The sequence below is a fragment of the Festucalex cinctus genome, chromosome 2 (genome assembly GCF_051991245.1).
Source record: "Festucalex cinctus isolate MCC-2025b chromosome 2, RoL_Fcin_1.0, whole genome shotgun sequence".
Taxonomy (NCBI): domain Eukaryota; kingdom Metazoa; phylum Chordata; class Actinopteri; order Syngnathiformes; family Syngnathidae; genus Festucalex; species Festucalex cinctus.
In genome coordinates this window covers 10672719-10686032 of record NC_135412.1, presented here as the reverse complement: position 1 = coordinate 10686032, position 13314 = coordinate 10672719, and the positions used below count along the sequence as shown (strand labels likewise).

General features: G+C 38.4%; 1 protein-coding gene across 2 annotated transcripts in view; it reads left to right on the top strand.

Moving 5' to 3' along the window:
* The window catches only part of dgkaa (diacylglycerol kinase, alpha a), a 46964-nt gene that overhangs the window by 2305 nt on the left and 31345 nt on the right, over nucleotides 1-13314 (top strand). The window contains exon 1 of one of the 2 annotated variants that reach the window (XM_077512789.1): nucleotides 11025-11586. The exons of the other annotated variant lie outside the window; for it this stretch is intronic. Within the exon in view, the coding sequence (XP_077368915.1) occupies nucleotides 11526-11586 (61 nt within the window). The 5' untranslated portion in view covers nucleotides 11025-11525. Of the gene's footprint in view, nucleotides 1-11024; nucleotides 11587-13314 lie in introns of those variants that run through there. 2 annotated transcript variants of the gene reach the window in all.

The following is a 13314-nucleotide window of genomic DNA, read 5'->3' as shown; positions in this document are numbered from 1 at the left end:
AATGTATTGTTCTCTCAAAATAACTCAAAATACAGCTATTAACTCAGCAATCCCCTTCGCTCCCGATTGTTTTACTGGATTTTGACTGATTTTGCACTGCACACAGAATATTGTGTTCTATTGCTAAAAAACATGGAACCTACCAAAAGAAAGATTAGGGTATCTTCTTTCATCAAGAAAAAAAAAGGTATATTCCAATATGTTACAATTTTCCAGCAATTAGAACTGTGGGGAAATCAGCTTATTTTAACATGGTCCTTGTTAATCTCTTATACTCTTTTGCCACCTGCTGGCCGGTTTTGTAATAACTACCATTGCTTCAACCGTTCTCTGCAGTAGAGAGGCTGCATCAAAGCCTTTTGTATGCTCTAGCATAAAAACTAAAACATAAAAAACATATAAATACGTCTTTGGGACACTTAAAACATTTAAAATAGAACATATTTATATATTTTTTTGGGGAGCTAATGAGTTAATAGCTAAACCTCTGGCAACAAATGTGAGTACACTCCTAACTGAAAATGTCTGAATTGAGCACAATTAATCGTTTTCCCTCCCCAGTGTCATGTGACTTATACGGTTTTAGGATTGAAAATGGATTGTCTCAAATTTGGTATTACAGTTCTCACACTGGTCACTAAGTTCAACATGGCACCTGATGCAAACAACACTCTGAAAATCTGAAATAATAAAAACTCTTGCTCTACATAAAGATGGCTCAACTATAAGAAGATTGCCAACAGCCTGAAACTGAGCTGCAACACCGTGTGAGACCGCCGAGCAGTTTAACGGGACAATCTAGTCTCGCCATAGTTGACCAAATAAGAGAATGCACGTGGTCCGCGTCACATCCAAAGGTTGTAATTGTTAAATAGAGTTATGAGAACTGTCAGCAATGGGGAGCTGCAGTTCATTGAGTGAACATGAACGCCAACAAGAACTGTAACATACTAAAGCAGAGCGTGATCCCCTCCCTCCTGTAATTGGCTCGCAGGGCAGTCTCGCAACATGATAACGACCCCAAACAGCTCCGAGATTATCACTGCCTTGCTAAAGAGAGTGAGGGCTAAAGCTGATGGACTGGCCAAGCACGTCTCTAGATCCAAACCCAATTGAACATCTCTGGGAAATCCTCAGACTGGAGGTGGAGGAACCTCAGGTCTCGAATATCCGCCAGCTCCATGATGTCGTCATGGAGGAACAGAAGAGGATTCCAGTGGCAACATGTGAAGCTCTGGTGAACTCAAAAGTGGCAGTGCTGGAAAATAATGGTGGCCACTGGTAGGGCTGCGTTAAAAAAAAAAAAAAAAAAAATCGAATAATTGATGTGGAATTGAAATTTCCTTTTTGAGCCTGATATCGATTTGTAAAGCCATGCATCTATTATTTTAATATCTTTTCCTCATAAATTTATAAGAAATCAGAATTTTAAAGGCAGAGGATTTTTTTTATTTGACTGTTTTATTGACGTTTATTATTCACATGAATTTAAAAAATATTCTCTTACATTTATGAAAGACCTTTTCATTTATATTTACAACTATTGAATTAGAATTATGAAATTATTTTCCTTTAATCCATGCTGATGCAAATCGTCGCCGCTATGTGAAAAACATGCCCATTTTTGTCTTCTTTTTTTTTTTTAAGCATTTTTATGTTTTTGGGATGAAACTAAATGCATAGATCCCCCAAAAAATTAAAATGTAATAAAAAAAAGGGAAAGAAATGGAAATAGAAAATAAAAATAGTTTTTCACATAGCAGCGATGAAATGTTTGTGTAATACATAAGTGATAAATCATTGAACTCATTCCCTGCCATTGACGGAAAAAGACGTCAAATGATGCTTTTGCTGGGCTGGCAGTGAATGTGTTAACCAGTTACTTCCTCGGCAAAATTTAATTTGGAATTTAATGATTGTGGGTTTTTTAACATGTCCTTGATATCTTGATATTTAAGAAGACTTGATGTTCCATAATGAATCAATATTGGATTGAAGTGAATCGAATTAACTTAAAAATCAAACCCGAACTTAACTATTGTGAATTGAATCAAATCAAGTGAGGAAATTGGAATCGATACCCAGCCACTGGCCACACAAAATATACTGCAGCACTTTAGTTGCCAGCAGTTTAGCTGTTAGTGGCAGGATGGATTTGGCCTTTGAGCCTTCAGTTTGACATCTGTGGTCCAAATATTCGACACACGGAAATATTAAATGTCGCTGTCAGCCCAGGTTTCATGAACTGAATTGACTCAACACAAATCTGAAAAAATGAAGTCCAATTGTTTTAATTCATTTGAATGTTTAACGGAATTGTTCCTCCAACCTCACAATTCTTGCTAAATTTGTGGACAAACAACAACAACAAGACAGTTAATGTAATATTCTCGGAGACCATTTTGTGCTATTGTTTGATTCCAATTTTGTGGGAACATTTTGGGGACGGTCCTTTTCTTTTTAAGTGCAATGTCTAGAAAGCCTTGCTTGACGCCAACAACGTCAGCACTTTGCTTTCCACTCTTTGCTTCCTGAAGATGGCGTGTCCCAATACTTTTGTCTGTACAATGTGTCTAACTTCCACCGACGAGCTCAGGTTGCATTTCACTTCCTGCTGCACATCGATCCGTGGGCGGGTGAAGCGAGACTCCCTGATACGCGTGCGCTCCCGCCATAAAAGCAAAGTGGCTGTTATGACAAGTCTGAACAGGTTGTCCCCCCCACACCCACCCCCCTTATTTTTAATGCAGTATGTAGCAGAAGGCTGCCCCCACAAGAAGCTCTTACATAAGTCACACTGCAGTCGGAGTGATAGGCGGCCAATCCCCCCCTTCATTTTCCAACAAATCTGTGATTCACAGCACTGTGACTCTTTTGCTGCTCTTGTGTTATTTAAACGGCGCATTCACCGCACTTTTGCTTTTTTTTTTTTTTTTTCTTTTCCTCTCGCTCTCATCAGATGTCGCCATGCACGGTACCTCTCAACAAAACTTGCTTTTTCAGTCTGCTGTCCGCAGCCTCATAATGAACTGATACTGGTCTTAAAGGATCTTTGTACCCTGCAGTGTTTGCATAATGGGGCACAAACCACAAGCATTTTTAACGCACTCACTCGTGCACGCACACGTTCAAAATAAAATAATACGCATGTCTCGCATGACAATACAAAATCTTTTTTTTTTAAATTTATATTGCAGAAACTTATCTTTGGCCTTACATTGCATAATATCAAATGTGTTGTATGCTCAAAAAAAAAAAAAAGATTCTTGGCCCTAATACACGTTAAACATTTTTTTTCAAATAAATTGTATTTGAAAGCGATAAAACTAAAACTTTATTTGATATGAATATTGAAATGGTACATATACTTAAATGTGAATCTTGCATTAGGCTTACCGAAAAGTTTGTTGAATTAAAACGGCTCTATTTTCGAAGACGTAAAAACTGCCGCATCTTGATTTTCGTGCTGATGCGAGCCTAGTTTTGGGTGTTTGGGAATTTGGCAGACCGGGCTGTGCCATGTTGGGCGTTCTGGCTGACCAAGTGTGTTTTGTTTTTGTTTGTTGCAAACAATTTTGCCACTTTGGCCATTCAACAATGATATGATATGATATGATATGATATGATATGATATGATATGATATGATATGATATGATATGATATATCATATCATATATCATATGACATGATATATGATATATGAAATGATATGATATGATATCATATATCATATATCATATGACATGACATATGCTATGATATATGATGATATATATGATATGATATGATATTATATATCATATGACATGATATATGATGATATATATGATATAATATTATATATCATATGACATATGACATATGATATATGATATTATATATCATATATGATATGATATGATATGATATGATATGATATGGTGTCGCAGTGTGTGAGCGGTTAGCACCGAGCACGTCCCCCTCACAGAAGTACTGTATAAATGTTTTCAACAGCAAACTAATTTTATTTATAACAATTGTCCATCAAAGTGTATAATTATTTACTAAACCATTTCTTGCATGGTAATCCACTCATGTTGACAAAAGGTCAACATGAGTGAGAAAAGATTTAGTTTTGGATAAAGAGGACAGAGTTGGAAGTTTTTTGTGTGTCTTTACATAATGACATCGCCAACTACTGGCCCAGCATGCATATTACAGACCGTGTTAACGAGAATTGTTTTGACATTGTTGTTTGCACATGAAGCTTTAGGGGGGAGAACTTACAAAAATGTATTTCCTAGTGATTGCTACTTGTGAGTTGATGTAAAAGATACAAAATGTCAAACAGGCAGAGGAAGTCGTGGTTACAGGGCTGCACTGAGCGGGAAATGTCATCTTGGCTGTGTTCACGTTTAAAGTTCGATATTCTGGTCAGGACTAAAGTTTAAAAAAAAAAATGTTGGGTGAATTTGGTTGTGTCTGTGTGTACACTGGCATTGTTTTCATTCAACATGTTTCTATAGCATTTTGCTCATTTGGGTTGCAGGTGTGCTGGAGCCTATCCAAGCTAACTTTACGAGATTCAAAACCCGAACCTCAGAACTGTGAGGAAGACATGTGACACTGTTTTTAATCATTGCACCAAACATTATTGATGAGAGCACATTTGTGACTTACTGTATGTTGTTCAAATTTCTCAAGCAAAAATCCTGTGCAGTTTAGTTGTCATTGTGCTATTTTTACCAGCTGAGGTGTGACAAGTCTTTTAAAATGCTACTTCAGTCGCATGTGCTTATCTTTACTGTTGTTTATTTACTGCCCCTTGTTGTATATTGTGTTGTTGTTGCTGCCATTTTAACACAGCAGATTTACTTCAGTGTTCATTTGTTATCGTGGCCAAATGAACCGCACTTGGCTGGGCAGTGGCACCAGAATTGGTTTTAAGTAATAACACAAAATTGGGTCTGCGTTTTTCACCAGCATTACAGGTTCAATTTTGTTTCATAAACGGCAAGAATAGAAGTGTAGCTTTTATGTGAAAAATAGCGAGGGAGTGTTCCCTCTGCTCCTGTAATGACTCACACGGTCACATCTGCACGTTGAATGCAGAGTGGGGCCTCCGGTTGAAAGGCCACGTAAGGCGGAGGCGGTGGAGCTAAACGGGGAAGACTTCTTGCAAGCGGGCTGCCCCCCTTTTCCTCTGAGTCGGCTGCTTTCCGCGATGTGTACTCGCCACCTCCGCCTCCTCCATGTTAGTCAGAAGCCGCTCTCAGCTGCTAATGGAGGGAAACACGCTCCTTAGCAACCAAATGTGTCCTCCGTCTCGCCACCGCCTCCGCCGCTATCTGCACACGCTCCAGTGAGGCGGATGGTGGAAAATATCAAGCTTTCTTCTATTCAAAGAAGTCTCCCTTCTCTGAAAGAAAAAGCGGCATTTGAGGCTTGCACAACAGAAGATTGTCTCGTCACGAGGCGTGGGCTTTTACAACAGCCTGCACAAACAGCCGTGTGGGAGAGAAAGAAAAAAAAAAAAGGTCATCCCCATGATGTGCACCTTGAAATGATTCTTGTAAAGAGCTTTTTATGGCCGTTGTTGACTGGTTTGGAGGCATTATGGCTGCTGATAACAAGGATGTGTTTAAATGGAAAAATAATTGGTGGGACATAGGTCTGGGCAATAAATCGAATTAATTCGATACATCGTCATTTTAAAAAATCGAATCGTTGAAAATTTGCTAAATCGTGAAATCGAGTTTTGTATTCTGGATGATTAAAAGCTGTTGTTCTTATGTTCTGTTACATCCAAATGCTTTTATGTGTTGTAATTTTGCACAAGTGGCAGAATGCTGGATGGGGGGTTTACAAGACATGTTTACAATGGCTACCAACTACTTACGTAATTGTGGCATTTAAGCACAAACTATGAATGCTAAGTGTATGTTAAAACTGCTTCTAGAATCAGTATACGTTAATGGTCTCTGAACATTTTGTACAGGAATTATTTTTGAATAAATGAAACCTTTAAGTAAACGTTTGTTGGATTTATTAGGTTAAAATCGATTCAAACCGTAATCGTCCTGAATGACTGCAAAAATTGAGATTTAATTTTTTGGCGATATCGCCCAGCCCTAGTGGGAAACTTTCTGGACTAATATACAGTACTCGTATGTCAAATGAATACAAAATGAATCCTGAATGATGGTCAGCCTCAAAACAACCTCCCCATATTTTGGTTGGAATCCAAATTGTGTCACAGTTGAGGTGCCCACAATTTGACCTTTCACTGTAGCCGGATTTTCTACTCTGCATTTTTGTTAGTGGGACCTCAAAGGTCAAACACCGCCCAATTCAGTTGGTCAACTTCAGTTTGCTTGAATTAGAAAATGCCGTGCACATCTGTCACATTTGATTTTGTCCGGGTGTTCCAGCTTTCTTACACATTCGACAAGCATGCGCTCGGTTCATTCAAGACAATTCTGTGATCGCTTGTGATGAACTAGCATTTTATTTTGAAATAGCCTGGTCAGAACCATCGAAAAGCCCAAAACAGTTCACAATACCACCCAGGTAGTGTGGGGGTTGGTTTTATCTCTTCCAAAGCACTTTGAGTTGCATATTTTGTATGAAAAGTGCTTCAATAAAGTTTGACTTATTAAAATGTTCACAAAGGTGAATCTTTTTGGTATGACTGCGTATTAGGGCCATGTATAAATATTGTTATAATATATGGTTTTTTTAGAGGGCAGGAGCAAAATTTTGAGGGAAAAAAAATCACAAATTTGACACTTTATAAAGTCGGCAATTTGCAAGAAAAAAAAACTTATTAATTTGCGAGTTTATAAAATGGCAAATTTTTGAGTTTTTAAAGGGGAAAATTTGCGACTTTAAAAAGTGGCAGCTTTGCGGGAAAAAAACTCATAAACTTAGTTTTTTCTTAGGAATATTGCCCCAACCGCTAAAAAAAATGTGTATTTTTTGGCCCTAATAGGCCGTCGTACATTGTAGATGCAACTAAGTTATCTTGTTTTTCTGTTTTGGTCAAAGTTAAAGCGGTAATACATTTGATTAATCACCAAAAATTGTTACATTAATCATGTATTGACGCATATTAATTCATTTTGACTACACATGATCGTCATAGCTTAACCGCAAATGTTACATTCAGTGGCTAATTTTGATAACACGAAAAGCAATTTTGCATTTATTGTTACGCTTTTCATCAAAGCATGACAATTTTTGCAGATTATCATCCCAGAGCCAAACACATTTTTGAGTCAGAAGATGGCAAGAACACGAGTAGTGCGGCAAAAACGAGGAGAACGGCAAATGACATTGGCGAGAAAAAAAAAAAAAGCTGATTACTCAAAATGAATTAAAACTCATCGGTGTAATTATCTGATTTAAAATATTAATCACTGAAAAAAAGTTAACCAGTCAGTAGTAAAACTCTCACTTTCTTTACACCCTTTTGTCATGGTGTTATAATTGTGCCTTGAGATTAAAAAATAAATGTTTTGTGACTATGCTCATAACTCAAAACACTCATCTTTCTCCATTGGAACGAACGCAAAGAGCATTCATCTTCATGACGTTGATTTATTTGACTTTTACTTGCCAGCCCTACTGCTGTGTCTAAACAACACAGAAAAAAGAAAAACCCTGTCATCTTCAGGATGGGATTGGGTAAAGCTCACCTTGCTTCAAAATGCAGTCTCCATGGTGGGGATTAATTTAACAGTCAGTTATTACCTCTAACATGGCTGTGATGCTTCTGTTGTCACTCTTTTATCAGTGTTTTATTCATAACTGATATTTTTGTGCCCAGTGCAAATCTGCCACGGAAGATTGTCTAACTGCTATTTTTGAAAACACATGCAAGCCGGCACATTTAAAAAAAAAAAAAAAAGTAATTTACACCGTTGTGGGTGTGAACACAGCCGACTTGATTTATCGCCAGTCGAATCAGCTCCTCTCATTACCTTTAAATGTGGCACATGAGTGGCATACTGATAGTCCTTGACATGGTAGAAGAAGAAACTCAATTGCTGGAGTCTACGCAGGAGGTCAAAGCATGCATAGTATGTTGATAAGGAACGGCAAGCAGTCTTCCACAATGCAAAGTTGGCCGGGGTGATGACATATCAATGCTGTGAAGTAGACACTTGGAGCATCTTTCGTGTCCGGATTCGTGGTGAAAGCTTAAAAAAATAAAAAATTACAACGTAACATTAATCCAACGGCTATAACGTTCCAACAATAATGTTAATTCAAATGCTAACTAATGCTGGCTAACTTCCTAGCTAGCAGCATGGAGCAATCGTAGCCATTTGTTGACATACTGTAATTGTGTGTCAAGTTGTTTTTCATCAAAAAGATGCGAGAAAATTTGGTGTGAAATAGTTTTACATCAGAAATGTTCAATGTTATCTGCTGACATTTTTTGTTGACTAAATATTAGGATGAATAAAATTATGTTTTCTTGGACTAAAATCAAAACTAAAATGCTAGATTTATAGTTAGATTAAAACTTGACTAAACACAAATGGGACGAGGTTGACTAATTATGATTGGAACTGGACTAAAACTGCGACTAAGTTAATAAATTCTAATAGAATTAACACAAAATTACCCCTGGCATTAATTTTTGACGTATTTATGTAATGTCTTTGTCAAAGGCTGGAGGAGCTAACAAAAAGCTGGATGATTGTGTACCAGTTAGTGACATACCAAAATGTTACGATATTCAGGTCATAATGTTGTTCGGGTTCAATACAGTGTGTACACATAACTACTTCTACAAATAGTCTGAATGTTGAAATCCACTGGGCTCCCAGCAAGTAGGGCAACATTTTCTATTTTAGTCGTTGTCTGTAGCTCCTTTTTAGTATGAAACTCTTGGTGCCAATCCAGTATGTTTTATCTGGAATCATCAAAGTACAGTATGGTTGCTTTTGATTTTAGGCCAAATGTCTGCACATATAAACAGACGGGGCTGCCTCGAGGGAGGCTCGCATTCTTTGTGTGCCATCCAGCCACTTGTGAGAGCACTCACAGAAGCAATATGAGGATTCGGAATGGGCAACCATCATACATCATTAGGCAAAATAATTCATTTGATTTATTGTTCATTGGTGTTTTGATATCATATTTAGCGAATTTGATGTGAACTGATTAGAATAATGTTGCCCGTATCCGCTGTCGCTCGCACTACTTCTTCAGACAGCAAACCACGTGAGGGTGAATCAACAGCGCCTCTGCTGGTTGAAGTGGCACACACCTCTGACAGCATCACTCGATACCCATGATTACTTCAAACTACACCCCCGCCCCCTCCATTATTCCTCTGCTTTTAGAGTTTTAAATGATGTTGCACGGGGGCAGGCTGATGCTATCCAGGCTTTTGAATGTAAAGTAGTGAGTGGTTGAACATGGGGGCGTGAATGTCGCTTTTCAGAGTCATTTATTATTGCAGATAGAGATGATGTCCTTTGGAAAGCCACAAAATGCCACTTTTGCATCAGAAATGAAAAATGGTTGTCATGGTTGCTTGTTACTGCAGTACTAGTGTAGTCCATATTACCGGAGACAAATTCCTTGTGCGTGTTTACATACTGGGCCAATAAAGATGATTATGATTCTTCTGTTTCAGTCAGTCTGCCCCAGGGAATTTGTGGCTACGTACGTTGTTTACCAGAGTGTGAATGTGTGAATACGTGAATAATGTAAAGCGTCAGAGTGTCCAAAAAAGTGTTTGCCTATATAAATCTGATGCATTAATATTCTGATTCTGAAATGTAGGCAAAAAAATAGAGGTTGTATTTATTTCCTCTTCAAATTTAACTGACCAGTGAAGTTGATATCGCCAACTAGTGGCCTGGCATGCATAATGACATGTTTTTAATTGTTTTTTTTTCTCACTCATACGTTGTGAGTTTGAATTTTAAATAATCGCTTAACAGGATACTTGACTCATTGAGCCATTTTCCGCAGTAAAAGGATAATATTTTGTCCAGAATTAATTTGCTAACTTCATTATTTTTCATTTAGAATTAATACCTTTAAAAACAATTTTTCCACCTGCTGTCAACTGAAGATGACCACCTTTATTTTCTGAGCAAACCCAGAAAACAGGTGAGCCATTACTAGTCGTTACTAATGCTGCATTCGAGGATGGTCGGAAGTCGGACTTTTCCGAGTTCAAGCCAGGAAGCGTGTATGGGAACTCGGAAATTCCACTTACAAAGTCGGAAAAATAAAAGGACGTCACTCTACAATGGTTTTCCCTTTGGAAACACAGACCGTGAATGGTAAAAACTATTTACTTGAGTATAAAATTAGATAGCTTTCTTCATTCATAAATATTCAACACTTCACGTAAGACAACTTTCGTGACAGTATACCGCTATCTTCCTGCATGAAATACGGGGAACTACTTATGAAATAAGATAAAAACAATAAATGAAGCAAAATAGTGAGCAGGTAAGTTTGCTGGAGGTCAAAATAAGTTTTGAGGACCAAAATAAAAAACAATTTACTGCTATCCGTCATTTTGGTTGTTTACTTTCGCCTGGAACGCTTTCAGGTTGGAACTGGGAAAAACCAACTCAGATATATCCGACTTCCGACCATCCTCGAATGCAGCATTAAGTCACAACTACAGCAATAATGTTGGACCACCGTAAAATTGATATCGCCAACTAGTGGCCTGGCATGCATATGACATGTTTTCATTGTTTGTTTTTTTCACTCGTACGTCGTGAGTTTGAATTTTAAAAATCACTTTGTCGTTTTTTTAAAACATTTCCTTCACTTTAGATATTGTCGTCAACATTTTTTCTTCACGATTGTGCATCTTAGTTCAATGAAAAGTCAAAAATGTAGCCCGGTGCCGTGTTTAAAGCCCCTCATGTAAGCAGCAGGTCAGCGTGGTCATGTGGCGGGTATTAAGGCTCAAGAACATTCCTGCAAAACTCCAAATGAAATATTTATACCTGCTTCAGTAATCCAGATCAGACGGCGCCATTGTTTATCGGCCATTTGTTCTGGGATACTTTTGCCAGCTTTCTATTTTCTCCCACGGGATTTTTAGCAGGAAGTGATTGCAGAGAGGCTGGCTGACTGACACTAAGAGGCTGAAGGGAAATAATGCTGATTCTCCTGTGGAAAGTCAACTTGAGACGTCAGCAGTCCGTTTTGAATTTATTTCCACCGCTCTGCCGACTCCTATTTTTAGATGAATGACTTCCAAGGCATCGATCCTGTCATGATTCCTTCATGTGGCGCTTGGCCATCATCCTTTCCAAGCCCGCTCGGTCAGCCGCAAACCTGCTAGGCAACGCTGCTGACCTTTGGAGGGAATTAAGCCTGGGACAGCGCAAACGTTTTTAGTGAGTCCAGGGAGAGCAAGCAGTCCTTTCACTTTTTCTTTTTTTTTTTTTAATGTGTCTATTTTTTGTCAGACAGCAGCACTTCAAACTTTCGTCGTCATCAGCGTAGGATGGGGACTTCCTCCCCTCCTCTTTTTCCGCCTCCTCAATGAATAATGACATTTGCCTCGTTTGTTCTCCCGCCAACGAGGAATCTCCTTCCATTGTGCCTCTTTCGTGAGTCACATGAAATTCCTTGCCCACGTCGGGCCTCGTTTGACATTTCAGTCCTTGACTTTGTTCGGTGAGGCGAGGTGGCGTATTTGTGCAGCTCGTCAAGTGCTGATTCTGGTTAGTGGGGGCGGGTATGGTTAGTGAGAGTCCCGAGTTTCAGCCTAAAATACATCTCACGCAACATATCGAAGCTTTTATAGGCCAAATGCAAAATTATGATGGCCTCATCAACTCCCGAGAGTCAAAGTTTCACTTTTAGCTTGACATACTTTGGAGAAAATAGCTTGGAGTGGATTTCCATTTATTATTAATGATGACAATGTAAAATACAGACTGTACAGTGGAACACAATTAGTAAGAAAGCTGCTCAACATACAAGTCGTTTTGAATCGGACACAAATGTTCGCATAGCGGGCAGCACGGTTGAATAGTGGTTTGTTCTTTTGTTGAATCTCATCTCCATATTCTTTCTGTGCTTGTATGGGTTTTCTTCGGGCATTCTGGCTTCCTCCCACATTCCATAAACAGGCATGTGCATGTTAGGATCATTGAAGACTAAATTGTCCATAGGTGTGATTGTGAGTTTGTCTAAATGTGCCTGATGACTGAACAAATCTAAAGAATACTTCAAAAAAGGCTGATATCAGTCAATGTATTTTTTTCCATGGAAAATGAGGGGATATTGGGGAAAAAAGAGGAAAATCAAAAATATGAAAAATATTGAAAACAGAAAAAAAAAAGTTACAATTTGTGAATATGCAAATCCACAGATGTCGAACTGCGAACATGCAGGGCTCGACTAGTTCTAAGTTGTACTATCACCATTAACCACTTGGGATGTAACGATAACGGCAATATTGCGATATTAAACCTGCCACAATATATCGTCGTTGTCATGTCACGATATTAAAAGCAGAACATCTGTTAAAAGGCGGGTTGATTTCCATTTGTGCAGTTCTAGCACACTCTGGTGGCTCATTTTTTAGTGCAGTTTAATTTTCACAAGGCATGTTTTGCCCCTTCTATGTTTAAAATCCACGTTTATGGTCAGATGAAGGGGAACGTAATATGCTTGTGAACTGAGTTCATATGTGGAGGAACTCAATGTGTGCGTGCATTAGTAAGTAAGTGCCTCAATATTAAGTGTTATGTTGTTTATGTGTATTGCTGTAATGTACAAAAAAAAAAAACAATATTGTGCGTTTTTTCTTTTTTTAGTATGAGCTCTTTTTTTCTTTTTCTTTTTAAACAATATTGTGACCTTTGTTTTATCGCCAACCTTCCCACAATATCATGATAATCATATTGTGATAATATCATATTGTGATGTTTGGCAATCATATTAATATTTTGAGTGAGTTGATTTTTGTGGGGGGAAAAAATGGGTCCTTGCGCTTGTAACAACTATTGCCTAGGTCCATTTCACCCTCTAATTTTTTTTTTAAGTTTGCTTCTCCTGAAGCAAATTCTCTGCAGTGCATGAATATGCCAATGCCCAGACAGGATCCAGCCTGGTCAGCTCTACAGGTGGTCCTTGCCACCAACAAAACTCTTTTGAAGCCGCTGACCAGGTGACAAAGGAATTCATGCGTCTGCCGAAGGAGTGTATTTCAAGCAGTCTGCTCGGAGCCCGAACAAATGGCTCCAATGGTTTGGAATACACAAATGACCGATCAAAGGAATGTTCATGACTTCTTATCAATCACAAAAGGATACTCTGGCGCCTCGCCC